The sequence below is a fragment of the Miniopterus schreibersii genome (genome assembly GCF_964146895.1).
Source record: "Miniopterus schreibersii genome assembly, chromosome: 16".
In the NCBI taxonomy this organism is placed as follows: domain Eukaryota; kingdom Metazoa; phylum Chordata; class Mammalia; order Chiroptera; family Miniopteridae; genus Miniopterus; species Miniopterus schreibersii.
This window is the reverse complement of record NC_138116.1, coordinates 1,872,008-1,889,844: the sequence shown is the minus strand read 5'-3', so window position 1 is coordinate 1,889,844 and position 17,837 is coordinate 1,872,008. Positions and strand designations below refer to the sequence as shown.

Below are 17,837 nucleotides of genomic sequence, written 5' to 3'. Positions count from 1 at the left end.
GACACTCTCCAGGCCTTCCTACTGACCTCCGCAGCCCTGGGAATCCACTGTCCTCCCTGGCTGTCCCCTCCGGCTCCCAGCAGGAATGGCTGGTTCTAGACTCAGATAACCCCTGGAGGCTTTAAGGGGCTACAGGTGCTCTCCCCCTCAGGAGCACCTCGTGCCTTTCCCCGCCCCCCCTCTCCCCCAGGTGCATTACCTTCGCCTTTCTCTCTCCTAAGCTCCAAAGACCCCTCTTCTGCTGCTAACTTGTTTCCTGAGCCTAGCCAGCTGGCTCACTCTACTACCTCTGTTAACTTTCCAAATAAACATTCTCTTATAATTTGAAGAAAAAGGGGGTACTATTTACAGTGTGGTACCTGGAGCTGTTCCCATTCCCAGGCCAGAAGGGACAAAGTGGGGAGAGAGTGCAGAGGTAGCTGCCTCGGGAGATGGGGTCGGGGCTCCCAGCTTGCCCTGCTCTCTCCTGCCCCCGAGGCCTTGGAGGAGGCTCACTCAGGTCAGCCTCTGGGGACACAGGGCAGGACAGGGAACAGAGTGGGTCTGAAGGGACCAAAGGAAGACCATGATGCTGGCCTCTGACACTGCTCGGCCAGTCCCCTCCACGTCTGATGGCCTCTCTCCTTCACCAGTCCCTCCTTTCCGGTGTCCCCGAGGCTTCATTCCTAGGACCGTGCCTGTCCTCTGAACTCACTGTTTCCTGCAGACCCGACCACTCTGTACCTCTGGCCTGAGCCCCACCCAACACCGGCGCTCCCAGGTAACTGGGTAATTTCCCAACACCCTGAGGCGTGGGAATGCACCCAGTGTTCCGGCAGCCCGTGAATAGCTCTATTGTCACTACCTCCCTTTCACAGATGAGGAAATCAAAGCATCGAGAAGCCAGACACCCTGCCAGGGTCAGGCGGCAAGAAGGGCCTGAGCCCAGGCAGCCAGGATGAGAGCCGGGAGTGACCGCAGAGCCTATGCTCTGAAAAGTTGGACTCAGTGCCTCGGTTTCCAGGAGGCTCCCCTGGTCTGCGAAGGCGGCTGCCCGTGAACTCCACGGCACATGGGGACCAAGCAGGGCTGCCCACCCCATGGGACAGAGCCACCCTGTGGTGAGGGGTGCGGGCATCACATCCCTCCCATACCCCGGGCACAGGGCCCTGGGCAGGAGGCCAGCACAGAGCAGGAGACAAAGAACTCCCAGCCCCTCTACACTTTATTGTTCACAGAACAATGGCTCCAGCAAGGAGCACAATTGTTACAATCACAGCGGCAAATATTTATTTAAAATGTTTCAAAGTCACAGTGGGGCGAGCAGGCTGCTCTGGGCACCCTGGCCCTGCCAAGGCCTCAACACAAAAGCCTCAGAAAGGTCTCAACGTGGCGACTGTCCCGAGTCTCCCCACCTTCCTAATTCCATCTCTGCATTTTTAAATCTCGCAGCACTGACATCACTGCCGTTTGTCAAGGAGGTGGGTCAGGGAGCCCGCCAGGCACCGTCAGAAAAGGCAGGTCCAGTGGGAGCTGCGCTGAGATAATCGTGTCACTGTCAACAGCCCGTTTTCTGTTCTCTCACTTTTGTGGCTCAATAGAAAAAACAAATGACCAGCAGCTCAAGGAAGAGGGACCCTCACTGGGCTCCTTCCTGGTGGCTGTGTTGCAGTTCCAAACTTGAGAAGTCTCGGGACAGGTCCACAGAGCAGCAGCCAGAGTGGGAGGCGGCCCTTCCTACCATCCAGGCGCCCTGCGTTCTCCTGGGGGTGAGGCAGCTTCTGGGCCAGGGGCCCCCTCAGCTTGGGTCCTGGCTGACCTCTGTCCCAAACCCTCTGCCTTTCCCCCGGGGCATTGCGAATAGACCACAGGGCCCAGACAAGCCAGAGTTTGTGGGAGGATTCCCTGAAGAGGCTGCGGAACTCCCACGGGAAGAGGGGGGACGAAGGGCGGGACGCAGAGTGCGGGCAGGGCCGGCAGGCCCATCCACGGCGCCGGGCCGAGGCTCGCCAGGACCCGGGGTCTCACTGGACTCAGCAACGCTATCCGAGCTACTCGTGGGAGTCCTTGCAGGCAGGGCAGTTTCTGGTGCTGGAGAAGATGCTGTTCCGTATTTTGCATCCTTTGGCCAAGGGCTCACAGGTGGGTAAAACCTGCCTCACCCACTGTAGCTCTTGGTCACAATTCCCTCCACTGGGGGAACAGTCTGTTAGCCCGGGACTTGGCTCTGTGTGATGAGACTTGGCGGTTCCCTTTTATAAGAAAGGGAACTGCTTTAATTAGAGTAAGTTAATAATTAAAACTTCAAATAGCTACGGAGCCACAGACTTTTCCTGAAGGGAGGAAATGAAACCGGGGTGTGAAATCGAAGTTGTCTGATGTGAGGCTTGGGGACAGACGGTGGGCTAGCGACCTTTCCTGTAGCATCCCGTGCTCCCAGGGGCCGGCCCTCGCTCATACAGCCCAGCAACATCCCAGAGAGTCCTGAGGAGGGAGTCCACGGTCCTTCCCAAGCAGGAGGGCAGGAGGAAAAGGCGGGACCTGGAGTTCCTGATGGGAAGGCGCACTTCAGGGTCACTGCTGTGTCCCCAGGGGCTCAGTGCTGGACACAGGGCAGGAGCTGAAGAAACGTTTATTGAACAAAAGAACAATGGAAAGAAGAGAAAGGGAGGCAGAGGGGGCCCCGGGCCGGGCAGACGCGGGGCCCTTGCTGCGGTGCCTGCAGTGCTCAGCTTCCGCCGCCAGGTGTCAGAGCGCAGGACCAGCAGCCCTAAGACTGGCCTGGGGACAGGCCCTTCCCAGCTCCGAGAAGACGGGTCTGGGCTGCTCCACACGCCGCGCCCCTAACTCCCTACTCTGGAGGCCTCTAAACCCACCCACCTCGGAGTCCCGCAAAGAAAAACAGCAAAACAAATACCAGGAAAGGAAAGCCCTCTGCTTTTATAGATTTGAGTCCCTACATAGCTTAAAACCGTCCACTCCTCAGCCTTGCCCGACGTCTTGATTTTTAAAATTTAAATAAATTCTATTCCTTCGTACTTCACACTTCCAACCTTGGTCTCCGGCAGAAGGAAGTGTCCGTCGAGCGTGAAGGCCATGATGTAGGTGGCGATCTTGCCGCCGTCCTCCTCAGACTTGAGGGCCACGATGATCTGGTCGTCAGTGTTGGGGACAAACTTGAAGGAGGAGAAGCCGTGCGTGGGGACCACCTCCCCGATGCGGCGCACGGAGATGTCCCTGAAGCCCGGGGCGGCGCTCAGGAGCAGGTTGGTGCCCCGGCGTTCGTCGTCCTTCTCGCTGTAGCGCTCGTGGCTGGCCCGGCGCGGCAGGAAGAACCAGCGCTGCAGGGTGTCGCTCCAGCAGGCGGACTCATGGATGAGGTAGCCTGGGGACACAGGGCAGGGCCGTCAGGGTGGGCCTGGCCCACCATGCTGACTGGGGTGCGAGGGGCTCTGGGCTTCAGGGCAGCAGGCGAGCAGGGCCCAGGGCTGCTGGGCAGTGGCCTTGTGCCCAGCACACGCTTCGAGGCTGCAGCCCCCGTGAGCAGTATCACCGCCTGGCTTCTCTCCAGCTCTCCTGTTTCCTAGAAGCTGCCTCAGGGCCTGTCCTCATCACCCAGAGAATCAGGGATGGACAGAGCCGATGGAGCCTGTCCTGTCCCGGGCCCCATCTTCCCTGGCCCAGCTTCTCCAGAGCTGCTGAGCAGCCATTGCCGTTCGGTCTGTCTGTCCTTCTGCTTCCCTGGTGCTGATCAGAGAGCAGAGTGCCAGGGGAGGGGAGCAGACGGGACGAACAAGGCTGCTCTGTGACGGAGGAACGAGGTGGCTGGGCAGGAGGGCACCGCCCAGCCGCAAAGGCAGCGTCACTACCGTCCACTGGGGGGACAGGGCCGAGCTGGAGCCCTCAGCCACATCCCCCGCGCCTGGAGCTGGCCAGCCACTCCGCATCGCCACTCCCTACCACAACGATGATGACTCTTGGGAGGGGAGGGAAAAGGCCAGAGCTTGGCCCCCTTCCTCTGTCCCGGGGACAGCCACGCTGGGCTCAGCCGGGCCAGCAGGAGCCATGAGTCAGGGCGAGAGGGGTGACAGAGAAAATGCCTCATCTGCCCCAGAATTCACTGGCTGTGAGGAGCAGCCACCAGACCCCTAAAGTCAACAAACTGAGCAAGAACCAAAACTGCAGACATCCTTGGGCCCCAGCTCTTACCTGGTGGGTGAATCCCTGCAGCAGTTCGCAGGGCGTTGTAGCTGGCCACCCAGTTCTCGTGGTCCACGCTGCCCCGGAAGCCTACCACTTTCACCCACTCAGGGTTCTCATTGACCACCTCCCCCGTGGTGGTGGTCCACTCCTTGCCCAGGCCGCCCACGTACAGACGCTCGTCCTTCACTGCCAGCCACTCAGCTTTGAAGCCTGGGGAAGAGGAGATGAGTGGGCGGGCTGAGACCTCAGCTGGCCCTCTGCCCACCTGGCACCTGGCTCCTGGGGGTCCCGCCACCGTATTAAACTTCACTTGAGCCAGTGACCAGAGAGTGGACAAGACAGCCTGGCTCAAGCCCCATTCCTGGAGGGTCAGCAGCCAGCGCTCTCTTCAGAGCAGACCCCAAAACAATTCACACAGGGAGCTAGCGCCTGCGCTCCTGCCCTCCAGGAACGACCTCACGTGCCTCGGGTGGCTACCCCGGGCCTCTGCTGTGACAGCCGGTGAAATCGACGTCAACGCTCCTGCCGCTGCCGCCTCACCACCGTCCGCCCCTCAGCGTCCTGACCTCCAAAGTCCTCTTCTCAAGGTGTCTCCTTCTGCCTCAGGCAGCCCCCCGTGGGATGAGCTTTCTAGGTTTAAACCCACAGCGACAGTGTGCCACACGCAGCAGCTTCGGTAAACACCTGCTGTGGCCAACGCCTCCTGCGGCCGCCTGTCTGAAGTTCCCTGGCCCCTGGGGTTCCCCCTTGGTCTCCTCCCAACTGCTGAAGGCAGTGACCCTTTCCTGGGTGACAGAAGAGCCGCAGGCATGGAGGGGCTCAGAGGTTGGCATCCACCCAAGTGGGGTCACTGCTCACAGACCCTCCTGCCGGGGTTCCAGACTGGGGAGGCCGGGCGGGAGAAGTGTACCTTCTCAAAAGACTCAATTCAAAGTGACAACACTCAGACCTCAGGGCTTCCGGGGAAGGTGCCTGAGCAGGGTAACCCCAGTGTGCTCTTAAGAGACTGCTTAAGACATAAGTGGTCCCAAAGGTGCTGAGAGCAGTGTGGGACAGAGCCAAACACCCATGGAGCTGGCCCCCGCACCTCATGGAGCCCCGGAGACAGCGCCGGCCCACTTACCTTTCCCCACAGTTCCATCGCCGTCAGACAGGATGACCCAGGGCACGGCCTTGGTGCCCTCGATCTGGTACACAACCCCGGTCCGGTCATCCACGGAGTACAGCTTCCCATTAAAGACGATCAGGTCAGACAGTTCCATGCCCCTCCCCTTTTCTGCCAGGTGGGACTCCAGGACCCTGTGGCCTTTGTCCCACTCCACGGTCACTTTGTCCCCGCTGTTGGACAGGGTCAGATAGCCCTTCTTTAGGTAACTGAACCAGGTGTTTTCCTCTTGGGCCTTTGAGTCAGTGTCCAGGTCGGCAATGAGAGCAATTCGGTACCGGGTCCCACCTGGCGTCCTCTGGGGCGCCGACAGGGGATAGGTGTCATTGTACCAGTCAATGGCCTCCTGGCCGAATTTCTGGTTGTGGGCACTGGGCACGGGGGGCCTGACTGGGGACAGGCGGTGTGAGCACAGCAGCCAGAGGACGGCGGCGCCCACAACGGACGGCAGGATCACCTTCCAGCGGGCGCGGAAGCGGGGATCCGTGGCCTTGCTCATGGACGCCAGGGCGGGAAGGCCCCCCACACTTATCCAGAAGAAGTGCATAGATTCATTCCATGCTGGGGGCTGGAGCGCTGGCAGCCGGCCAAACGGAGGGCTGGAGGGACCTGCACACAGGGGAGAGAGACGAGAGGTCACAACCTAGGGAAGGTGCCTTATCCAGAACACACAGCACACCCGCTGTGGCAGTCACCATCACCTCCTCAGCTCAGTGAAACCCGGAGTCTAGCGAGATCTGTTTACTCTCATTCGGCAAGATGAGAAGTCTTCCCAAAGCAAAACGATCCCGTCTCCTCCACCCCAGCTGGCGAGAGGGATGGCTCAGAGGGACAGCCCCGCAGGCTGGGGCTTTCGGTCTCAGGGGAGAGGGAAGAGCAGGGCTGGGGCTAAGAGGGGAGGGCAGAAAAGGGAGAGGAGGAGGGGTCAGCATGGCAGGGGACAGAGGGCACAGGTCTGCACTTCTGTCCAATGTTGCCTCTTTCGGGAAGCCCTCCCTGGAGGTCTGCTCCTGGCAGCACCTCCATCTCCTTCCCTGGCATCAACCAAGAACACGTACAGATACTGCTCTGTTCAATCCCGGCCCCAGCTCCTTCGATGGCACACACGGCAGACGCCTGCTGGTGAAGCAGGTGAATCGTTACCCCTCCTGGGTTACACGTCTGTGATTTTCAAGATAAATATATAGAATGGATCCAAGCCCAACAGAAATGGTTGTTTTTAGCAACATCTGTCCCTTGGCACCTTCCTGTTAATGCCAATGACTGAGAGACCAGAGTCTGAACAGTCCGCACTGCCTCACCTGGGGCCTGGCTGGGCCTCGGGCCCCGGCCCCCTTGTTGAAGGAAGGACACACCCACCTCCTCCACAGCCCCTCTCCTCCCTGTCCCTCGCCCCACCTTTGGTACACGGATCCACCCCAAGGCCCCGCTGCCCAGCTGTCAGGGCTTCAGGCACCTGGGTCGGGGTGGTAAGCTGTGCGCAGTGTCTTGTTGCTGGAGGCCTGGGGCAGAGCGACAGTTTGCACTTTTATTAAAAACAAAACAAACCCCCAACACACACAAAAAACTGCCAGCCACACACCCCAGCAGAAAGGAGCCAGTGAAGGCAAGAGGAGAAAGAGACAAAGCTGTTCCCAGACGCAGGCCCACCCAGGGCTCGCCCTGCCCTCACTCCTGAGTGTGGCTAAGCCGTGTGGGTGCGTTACTGTGCCAAGAAGGCTGCCGGCCCCACCACCTGCAGCATCGCGGGCTAATTTTACATCGTCAGGAAAACTGGGGCCAAGCTGCTACAGTGAAATGTCGGGTTCTCTGGCTGGCCAGGCTCACCCGTCCAGGTGGGCCTGCCAACAAGTTCTCTCCGTCAGGAACCCCAGGGGACAGCACCCCAGCTGGCTTCCTTTCTCCTGAGCAGCCACACTGCGGGGCAGCAGCCCTGGAAAGAGTACCCACAAGGAGGGACAACCACCCAGAAGGCTCGAGTCCTAATCTCCCTCCCACTTCCAGGGTGGTCTGTCTGAGGAGCAGCTCACTGACACTCATGAGTTTCTGGCTCCTGTCAGACCAGCATTTCCTTATAGAACAGGTTTGGATCAGCCAGGCAGGCAGGTTCCCAGACGCCAAGGGGGACAGCACCCAGGGAGACGCCCCCTCCCTGCCCCAGGAGCGAGCAGCCCCTCCACCCTCGGCTAAGAGTGAGGACTGGCTCAGACACCCCTACCTTCCCGGGCCATCCTCGGGCCTGCCACCAGGTTCTACAAGGCTCAGATGAAGGGGGCAGCCATTCCTGACAGCCTACAGCCCAGAGGGTGGCTTTCTCAGGCTTCCCTCGGGAGTGGTCCGGACAGGTGGCAGAGCAAACAGAGGTGATGGCTCCTCCCCTTCAGGATCTGGGGAGGGCAGGGAGGGAGAGCCCTGGTCTGAGGTGAGGAGGCCCCCTCCCAGCTCCTGCCTCCCTGCGCCCTGGACAGGGCAGCCCTCTCCTCCCAGGCCCCTCCTGCAGAGCAGCTGCCTTCCTTCCCCACCAGCCGCGGTCTCAGATGGCCCTAAAGAGCCCGGGTCCAGGCAGCGGGCAGCCCCCCACTCTGCTTGCTGCCCAAGTGCACTGCCTGATTGGAAGGAGAGCTGAACCCACTGACCTCCAGGACTTTGCCGCCAGCGCTGAAGGAACGCTCTCTGGATACCACTAAATGCTGCCTCCCCACCCTCCCTGGGCACACAACAGGCACTCACGTTCACCAAATCAGTTACATACAGTTCGGGGTCACGTATTTCTCAGTCTCATTTTTAAGCCGACCACCCAAGAGGAGTGTATTAATTTTCCATCACTGCTGTTACGTCACTGCAAACTGGGCAGGTTTGCACCCCTTAACCTGCCCAGCAGTCACCGTGCACCCCGCAGGCGGTGCACGATGTGGGTCTCGCTGGGCTAAGATCAAGGGCCCGCCTCTCTGAGGCTCTCGGCTGTTCGGCTCCAGCCTCCAGTGGCCGCCAGGGTCCGTTGGCTTGCGGCCCCTCCCTCCTGCTGGGAGCCAGCATTGCTGCACCTCTGTCTTCCTGCCCTCCCTCCAAGGCTCCTCTGCCTCCCTCTTCCCTTGTAAGGACCCTGTGGTCACACTGGGTGTTCCTGGGCATCCAGGATGATCTCACCTGATTAGCACCCTTAATTCCAGCTGCTCCCTCCATCCCCCTTTGCTGTGTAATATATTTGCAGGTTCTGGGGGTTAGGACGTGGACATCTTGGGGACAGGGGAAGAACTTCCACCTTTTCCCAGGGGCCGGAGCATCCACACACGGCTCTCCTGGCTTGTACTGACTGCACCTCGGCGGGCTGTGTATGCTTACTCTGTGTCATCAACATTACACTTGGAGGACTTTCAGCCAAAATGTTGCCCTCTCCGTTAAAAGTGCCACCCCTGACAACACTAACATCAGGCTTGTTTTCTGGAACCAGAAAATAGGGAGTGCAATAATCCCACAATGGGCCCAGATTGGGAGGAGGTGTGTATGCTCCCAATGACGGTGGACACACCTGCCTGAACCCATCTTCTCTCCCACTGCCCTCAGTGCTGGGCTCCCGGGACACAGCGACCCCTCGGAGCCATTCTGCAGGGCTCCAACCTCACACTCACACCCATGCTGTCCCTCTAATGCACACGTGTGCTCATGGCCCCGTCGCGAGCCCCACTCCTGCCTCGTTTCCCATGGCCCATTCCCCTGCCTGAGAACCTGGAGCTATGAGTTCCATGTTCTGATAGCACTTATCACAGATAAACAAGTGGGACTTGAAAGGCACGCAAAAGGGAAACCGAACATCTTCCCAAAGAGACTTCTCTAGCATCAGGATTTTTTCCTAAGCAATTGCCTCCGTCTAAATCAACATAAAAGTCCTAAATCGCTATAAAAGTTCTAAATCCCCTTAATGTTGGCATTTACTAAGCTTTCCAGAAATCTCCACAGTCTACAGTGTTAATGAAGGACAAAGAATAATTACCGTCTCCCCTCACCCTCCACCCCCATCCCGGAGACCGTTCCACAGAAATCTGTACAACTGAGAGACGACTTCCTTGTGGTAATCCTGACCCACTCCAGGACTCTGGACCACATTCCCAGACCTGAGACACACTGCTTTTGGAAGAGCAAACACTACGGCATCTACACCTCACCCTATACCGTTGCGTGACAACTGCCATGTTGCCGCCTGGAAAGTCCTGAGGCTCAGATGAAAGGGGCCATGTGTATTTGGGGGAACCTGGCATGAGCTCACCCCAAAGGCCGCCTTCGGGAGTGGGGGCGAACACAGCATGAGAGCGAGACCTGCTCCCACCGCACCCTGGGTCTCTCCTCACCCCGCGGGCTCAGGAAACGTGGCAGGTTAGAGGAAAAGTGGGCTGGTGGGTAAAAACGTCCTCAAGGACCAACGGCTTAAACCTACGTGTTTACCTGCTACTGGCCATAAAAACAGGGCGTGGACTACATCTGGGGCACAGCTTCAGGGGGAAGAAAGGAAACTAGTAGCTCACGCAAGGTTTGAAATGATCAGATTTACACCTCGACTTCGGGATCATGCGGTGACACAGAGTGACCTGTACACTTGGAATGTGATTCCCTCCCCCACCTGTGACGGGACATTGCCTGTGTGGTCAGGTTCATCTGGACAAGAAGAAGAGTAAGACGACAGAGAGGCCTCTGTCCCCAGACCACAGTGGGGACCTGTGACAGTGCCTGACCCAACCACGCTTCTCCAGGTGACGCTCTGGGCCACACAGGATGGGACGTCCTGATGAAGTCCGGAGGCGAGAAGGCCGGCCCGTTAACCTGCCTTTCAACGGGCGGTCAGGGCGGAATAGAAGGCTCATTGAGGCCAGCAGGAAGGGGCGCCAGGAGGCCACGCAGCTCAGGAAGAAACCCCGCCTTGTCCACAGGCTCGGGCTGGACTTTTCCAAGGAGAGGCCGGTGGGTGGAGCTGGGGGTTGGGGGACGTCTGCAGCCCAGCCCAGGAAGATCCACCTCAAAGAAGCTCCCCTAAGGGAGGGACCGACAGGCTGCAGAGACGCCGAGAAACCTCAGTCCACACCTGCACACGCGTGTTCCCAAACATATGCTTTGTTGAAAACGTGGTAGGAAAGCTGCCCGGCATATACTCCGAGACAGGAATGAGAAACCGGGCTGGAGTGCTAAGAGACATGCTCTCCCGGGGGGTACTAGGGTGCTCGGGAGAAGGAAGGGTGACCGCGGGTGCAAGGGGCCTGTCAAGCCTGGGACACACAGCACAAGGGAAAGGCACGATGTCGAGACGCAAGGATGAGCAGGGAGGTGCAGGTCCCCAGGGGCGAGAGGTCCCAGACCAGGGGGAGGGGGAGGGCAGGGAAGGGGAGAGGGTGTGCAGTCTGGGTGCAAAAGGAAGGAGAGAAGAGCCTGGGTTGGGGTGAGGAAGGTGGTGGGACAAAGTGTCAGTCAGACGGGGGGGGGGGACCCTAATTTGGTCAGGAGGCCCTGCTCAGGTCAGAGTAGGGGTGCTGACATCAGAGGGGGGCAGGAAAGGGCTGTCATCAGGGACAGGAAAGGGCTGTCATCAGGGACAGGAAAGGGCTGTCGTCAAGGACAGGTGTCCCACACAAATCAGAAAGGGAAAGTGTGGATCAGGGTCAGAGGGGGAGGAGTTGCCAGGTCCCAGGGGGAGGTGTCCCCAGGCCACGGGGGGGAGGTGTCCCCAGGCCACGGGGGGAGGTGTCCCCAGGTCACAGGGGGAGGAGTCCCCAGGTCACAGGGGGAGGTGTCCCCAGGCCACAGGGGGAGGTGTCCCCAGGTCACAGGGAGAGGTGTCCCCAGGCCACGGGGGGAGGTGTCCCCAGGCCACGGGGGGAGGAGTCCCCAGGTCACGGGGGGGGGGGGGCGGGGGGGGAGGAGTCCCCAGACCACGGGGGGAGGTGTCCCCAGACCACGGGGGGGAGGAGTCCCCAGGTCACGGGGGGGAGGTGTCCCCAGGTCACGGGGGGGAGGTGTCCCCAGGCCACAGGGGGAGGTGTCCCCAGGTCACAGGGGGAGGTGTCCCCAGGTCACAGGGGGAGGAGTCCCCAGGTCACAGGGGGAGGTGTCCCCAGGTCACAGGGGGAGGAGTCCCCAGGCCACAGGGTGAGGAGTCCCCAGGCCACAGGGGAGGTGTCCTCAGCCCGGGGCGGCCGCCGGGTCCGGGGACAGCCGCCCGCGGGAGGGAGGCGAGCGGGGACGGGAGCGCTGGGCCAGGGGGCAGCGGCCGGCGCCAGGGCGAGCCCGTCGCGAGCGAGAGCGCGGGCGGCCGCGGGCGGCCTCACTCACCCGGTGCGGGCGGCTCCGGGCCCGCGGGCGGCGGGCCTCGCTGCGGGCAGGGCCGGGACCGAGCGGACGGCCAGTTTCCGCCCGGCGCGCTCGCCCCGCCTCCGAGCAACGCGCTCCCGGCAGCCTTTGCTTTGCGGCTGCGCGCCGCGCGGGCAGGGGCTGCTGGGAGTTGTAGTTTTTGCGGCTCAGCGCGCGGGTGCGGGAGGAGGAGCCGCGGGCGGGGGCGGGGCCTGGTGGGGCGGGGCCTGAGCCGCCTGCCGCAGGCCCTTTCCACGGACTTAACCGGGAACCTCGGCCGAGCAGAAATGGGAGGGGGCTTAGGTGAAGGCTCCAGGGGTGGGAGGTTATCATTCCTCCAGCTGAGATGATAGGACCCCTTGCCTACGCCTCTTTCTGCCACCCCCGTTCTTAGAGCCCCCTCCCCCTTGGTTCTTCCGAGCACCCACGCGGGAATGTGGAACACTTTCCAAAGCTAAAATTAGCGCACAAGTCTGCGCCGGGGTTCCCCTGACTTGCGGTCAAACAACCCCTCCCCGAATCAGGGTCTCTGATTCATCCAGTTTCTCCAGCTCCCGAGCTATGTTGGTGGAATACGTTCAAAGGCAGTCCTGCCTCTGACCCCCAAGTCCTGCAAGGATGCTCATTTTAGAAATCCTGGGGGGAAAAACACACAAAACCGGGTGGTAGTGGAGTCACCCAGCAGCAGGGCGCGGGGGGTGCTGGAGGGTCTGCACCCTCCGCCTGCGCCAGCGCCCAAACCTCTCTGGGTCCCAGGGGCCTTTGGTTCAAGTCACAGGCGGGCAAAGGGAATTTCAAGTTATATAAATGGGGCGCAGTGAAAAACAACCATCCCTCCCACCCCATCTGCGTTCCCTCCCCAGAGGCAAGCACTACTGTTAGTTTCTTGTGGTTATCCTTCCAAATATTTTGTGACACACGAACAAATCATAAACACATACGTTAAATTACCTTTTTAAAAAACAAGTGGAAATGTGCTAAACACACAGTTCTGCATTTTTTTTGGGGGGGGGCGGCGAACCTTTATTTGAATTCATTTATGTTTTCTATCATGCTAACCTGAGTTCCAACTGTATACCATATATGACTAAAAATTATTTAAAATTATTCAAGCATTTACTTACTAAGGTATCTGTATCTCTACATGCCTCCCAGCTTAAAAAATGCAACATTAGTCCTATGATCTTGGAAGCTCTCCAGGTACTTTCTCCTGGTCCCCAGCTCCCTCCCACCCCAAGGGGTGACCGCTATCTTGAATGTCGCATCAATCATTCTCATGCTTTATTTTATAATTGTAGCAAATAGGTATGTATCCCTAAACAATACATAGGCCCATAATAACTTTCACAAAATGAAATAAAACCGTATGCAGTGGATGAGAGATCCCATTGCCCCACAGATATTATCGGGTGTATTAATTTTACCAATCTGATGGCACGCAGATTCTTCTCATGGTCTGACGCCTGAGAGGTTGTGTATCTTTCTTACATCTTTTTGGCTCTATATATTTCTTTTTCTGCACATGCTGAACCTCTCAGTGCTGTTTTTAGGAAATAACCTATCCCTTCCCCCATCAATATGTGTGCAATGCTAGTTTTTCTCATAGATCAAGTTTCCAAATACGTGGCTCCATTCTGTTGTATTGGTATAATATTTCATATCTGCTCCAATACCACTGTCCTCATTAGTACCTCTTTTTTAAAAAAAAAATTTTTTATTGATTTTTTTTTTTAGAGAGAGAGGAAGGGAGGAGAGAGAAACATAGATCAGCTGCCTCCTGCACACCCCCTACTAGGGAGAGCGCCCGAAGCCTAGGCATGTGCCTCGGCGGGGAACCGAACCTGCAACCTTTTGGTGCAAGGAAAACGCCCAACCGAACGAGCCACACCGGCCAGTGCGGCAGGTACCTCTTTATAATAGACTAGGACAACTACCCCTGCCTCCCCACCGCATCCCACCCACCCCAAGCTTTTGGGCTTTTGAATGGAATTGCTTCGAATCTGTAGATTGCTTGGGAGAGAACTGAGATTTTTATGATATTGACTCTTCTACCCAAGAACATAATTTGCCTTTCCATGTACATCGGTCTTTTATTTTATTTTTTATTGTTTTCCAATAAGGTTTTTGATGTTTCGCTTCACACTCGAGCTTGTTCATCTCATTTTACAAAGAGCTGCTCCGTTCTCTGAAGAGTGTGGCTGTGGCCTTCCCGGGTGGGGCTGAGCTGTCTGTCACCCGCTTTCCCAGACCCTCGAGGGGGCCCTTTTGGGATACCTGTGATCCACCCTGTTCCATCAGAGCGACGCTCCAGGGCACGTCCTTGGACTTATTCTTCCAGCGCAGTTGTGATATGTCCGCAGGATCGAGCCCCGGAAGAAGGTCACCGACGTCGGGTCAGGCTGTGCCCGGAAACTGCTCCTCACTGTCAACAATGACTCGGCGGCCACGGCCACGTAGGTGTCCCTTTGATTCCCATCTCTGGGTCTTCTCTGCGTCATGGGGGACGTCACCTTGGCTTTCTCCTGGGAATTCTCTCCTCTCGGTTGTGGCTCTGCGTAAAAGACGAAGAATCCGTGGCTTTGGCCGTTCATGCGCATGCTGACTCACCCACTCGGTCGTTCAGAAGTCCGGTGCTGGGACCGCGCATCCACCAGGGGGCCCTCCCATTTTATTTATTAAGTAAACGGTTGCCTAACTTCTGTCTCTGCCCATCCTGCCTAACTCTGAGTCCCAAAAAGGACATCCCCAAGTAGGAAAGGAAACGTTGAGAGATGGGGAAACTGAGGTAGGAGGCGGCACTGCATGGCTTGATGAGGGTCAGAAAGCACCTAAGTGGTAAAGTAAGACTGCGCGTGTAGCTTCTTACCCATGACTGCGCACTTTGCATCGAGCGCGCACAGGGGCCGTCCTTGGAAAGCCTTGTGCTCCTTAGATGGGGGTCTTCTCCAGGTGTGGGGAGCAGAAAGCAGGAGATCGGCCTGTTCAGTCTTTGCAGCTGCCAGTCCTGATGCCCCACACCTGCCCAGAACCTTCTAGACCACGGGCACCACCATCCAGGAGCAAGGAACACGGGGCCAGCGGCCAGGGAGGCCCGGTCCGGCTGCCAAGTTTCCATCTGGGCTCCTTCTCCAAATCTCCGCAGAGACTGTCCCACCCCCACCCTTGGCAGTGGGACCCCGCCATCTGAGCCTGCCTGCGGCTAACCTTCAGGAACAGAATTTAAAAGGCTGCAATACCAGTCCCTGCCCTTCTGGGATGACTGGGCAGCTTGGCCCAAAATAGCCGGGAGAGGCAGCCAGTTAGGGCCTCGGTGGGAAAAATCACAGGGGTGCTAACGACCGGCTGGGCTTATCGGGAACCTAGCCTCTTGCACACTTGAACCAAAGGTCACATCGTTTTCTGCATTGATGAGAAAACAGACGTAGGGAGGAGCCAGGACAGGCCCCGGGAGAGAGGACTGGCCCGCGGGGAAGGACACAGCATGCTGCCCCTGGGCAGCGATCCGGGACCGTTCTTTCCCAAGGGCCTCGGGGCTTTATGGCCCTGGAGCTGCCCTAGTCCTGGGAATATTCAGGAAGCCTTGGGGGTTTGGCCCAGACGTCCCGGCGTAGGAGGTGTGAGCTCCCAGGGAATTCCAGGACGGGCGTGGCCTGCAGCTCTATGGGGGGAGGGGGCATCTTTCTGGTTGGCGCTGGCCTCTGACCCATCCAAGGCTGACAAAATCTTCCCCAGGCGCTGCTGCTGGCTTTGGGTCCTGATTTGTCAATGCTGGTTTTTCTGGGGTTTTTTTTGTTATGACTCCTGTCCTAGAGCTGGCCAGGACTCTGTGCCACGGGAAGACATTTGCTGGGAACGTTTGCCCTCATTTCTGCGAGGGAAACTATGGCCGGCCACGGAAGAGAACCGAGCCGCCGGGAAGGCCGCCCCTGGCTGGCCAAATTTCCCGCCCTACTCACGCTTTTCAAGCAGCAAATGAGGTTGACGACAAAGGGCATCGGGGACCTGGCCAGCTCTGTGTCTGGGGGACATATTTTACTTCCTTTGTTGAAGGCTGACCTGCATTCTTGGGGAGCCCGGCCTTGGGAATCTTTGCCCATTTGCTTGTCGGTCTGAGCCGTGGGCCAGGACAGGCCCAGGGAGGTGCTACCCAGGATGGACTCAGACCCCAGGGCCGTTGTTTCGAGCTCCCCACCCGTCTGAGCCTCCGTTTCACACGAATTCCCAAGAAACCCCGTCTCTTGTTGCCACAGTTAATACCCGCTGCCCAGTTTCTGCCTCAAGGAAAACAAACAACCCCTTTTCTGACCTCTCTGGAGATGTGGGGGCTCCGCTCACACTTAGAATAATCATCATAACCAGCCCAGCCAGTGTGGCTCAGCGGTTGAGCGTCGACCCATGAACCAGGAGATCAGGGTTCGATTCCCGGGCAGGGCACCTGCCCCGGTTGCGGCTCAATCCTCAGCAGGGGGCCCGCAGGAGGCAGCCGATCAGTGACTCTCTTATTATTGATGTTTCTCTCTCTCCTCTCCCTCTCCCTCTCCCCGCCTCTCTCTGAAATCAATAAAGACATATTTTAAAAATAAAAATAACAAACATCCTAGCGCTTTGTACCCGCTCCAGCAACCCTTCGTCAACAGCGTGAGGACTTACAGGTCTTAATCCTTTACGCCAAATACCCCCAATACAACAAGCTCTGACTACTCAGTTTTTCCCTAAATTCAGCACAACAAGGTGACTCCAACTGGGAGGTGGTAAGTGGCGCCTGCCGATCCCAGCGCAGGAAAGGCAAGTGTGGGACGAGGGGGCGCCACCCCAGAGCCGGGGGGAAGACGCGCTGTGTGCTCCTCGCATCTCAAGCGGAACACAAGCGGCCTCGCCGGTTCCGATGAGAGCCCCGGGGCCCCTCTCTGCTTTGCAGGTAAGGGAACTGTAAGGGCCCCCGAGGCTGGGCTCCCCCACGCGGAGGACTTTGGGCCGCCCCAGCTGTGAGCCTTATGGGGCAGCATTTCCAGAGCTCTGCTCCGCTCTGGGCCTCCGGGTCCAAGCCTCGGGATTATCTTAAAGGTAGCTGTCATTTAGTTCTTCAACCCTGAAACCATCTTGGTTGCACGGGGGCGGGGGCGGGAGCAAGTCCCCCGTCTCCACGCCTGTTTCTCTCGGAAGCCCCGCGGCCTGTGGGCTGAGCTCTGGGGTCGGGCCCCTGGGGGGGCCGTGGGGAGCTTTCCCACCGCATTCAGGGAGCTCCCCCGAGAAACACCCGGATCCTCAAACGACCGAGACGAAGGTCCTGCTTCTCTCGTGGTGTCTGTCCCGCAGTCTCCCGGTGCCAAGGCTATTTGAGGACGGAACACTAGGAGGTGAGTCCCGTGCTGGGCCCGGGCCTGGCTGACGGGAAAGCTCCCCGTTCCGCGCAGGACGGAGATGGGCTTATCTCCGGGTTTCCTGTGTCGATAATGAACCAGGGACACGAGTTTGGCCAAGCCTCGGACACGAGCCAGACATCGTGAGCAAGTCTCGGGTCCTCTGACACCGAGGACACAGTGTCTCCGATGGGAATGCGGTTTCTTCATCTTTCCAGAGAGTCCGTGAGCCTCTCCAGGTCACGCAGGACCGGGCACACGTCTCCCTCTGCTCCCGCGGTGCGGGGTGGCTGCTGGGTGTCTGTGGAGTGGCCACTGGTCTCTCACTGGCTCCCCCGCCCAGAGCCCACCCTCTGCTTCCACCTCTGTGTTCTCAGCGTGGCTAGTGGTTGTCAGGCATGCACCCCCCTCCCCCCGATTTCTTCCAGGCAGACACATGGGGAGCAGACACGGGAGAGATATTCCAAGGCAGGGGGAGTGAGCCGCACGCAGGCTCTTTGCTTTGCCCTGAGCATCGCCAACCGGCATCCCAGGGTCTGCATCCTCTGTCCAGGTGCAGCCAGAGAGAGAGGCCCTGAGTGGAGGGACAAGGAGACAGGAAGGGCAGGTAGGCCGGGCTGGTGTGGCTCAGGGGTTGAGCATCGACCCATGAACGGGGAGGTCACGGTTCGATTCCTGATCAGGGCACATGACTGGGTTGTGGGTTCGATCCCAGCAGGGGGCGTGCGGGAGACAGCCGATCAATGACTCTCTTTCATCATTGACGTTTCTATCTCCCTCTCCCTCTCCCTTCCCCT

At 58.7% G+C, this 17,837-nt stretch overlaps 1 protein-coding gene across 1 annotated transcript; it reads right to left on the bottom strand.

Moving 5' to 3' along the window:
* Positions 1-1,186: 1,186 nt before the first annotated feature.
* Positions 1,187-11,763, bottom strand: CANT1 (calcium activated nucleotidase 1). The gene is made up of 4 exons (XM_081162705.1): positions 11,663-11,763; positions 5,306-5,956; positions 4,189-4,392; positions 1,187-3,364 (listed from the first exon to the last, which is right to left on the bottom strand). Exons 2-4 carry the CDS (start codon positions 5,892-5,894, stop codon positions 2,994-2,996), a joined length of 1,164 nt encoding a protein of 387 aa, XP_081018831.1. The 5' UTR covers positions 5,895-5,956; positions 11,663-11,763; the 3' UTR covers positions 1,187-2,993.
* Between the last annotated feature and the right edge of the window lie 6,074 nt (positions 11,764-17,837).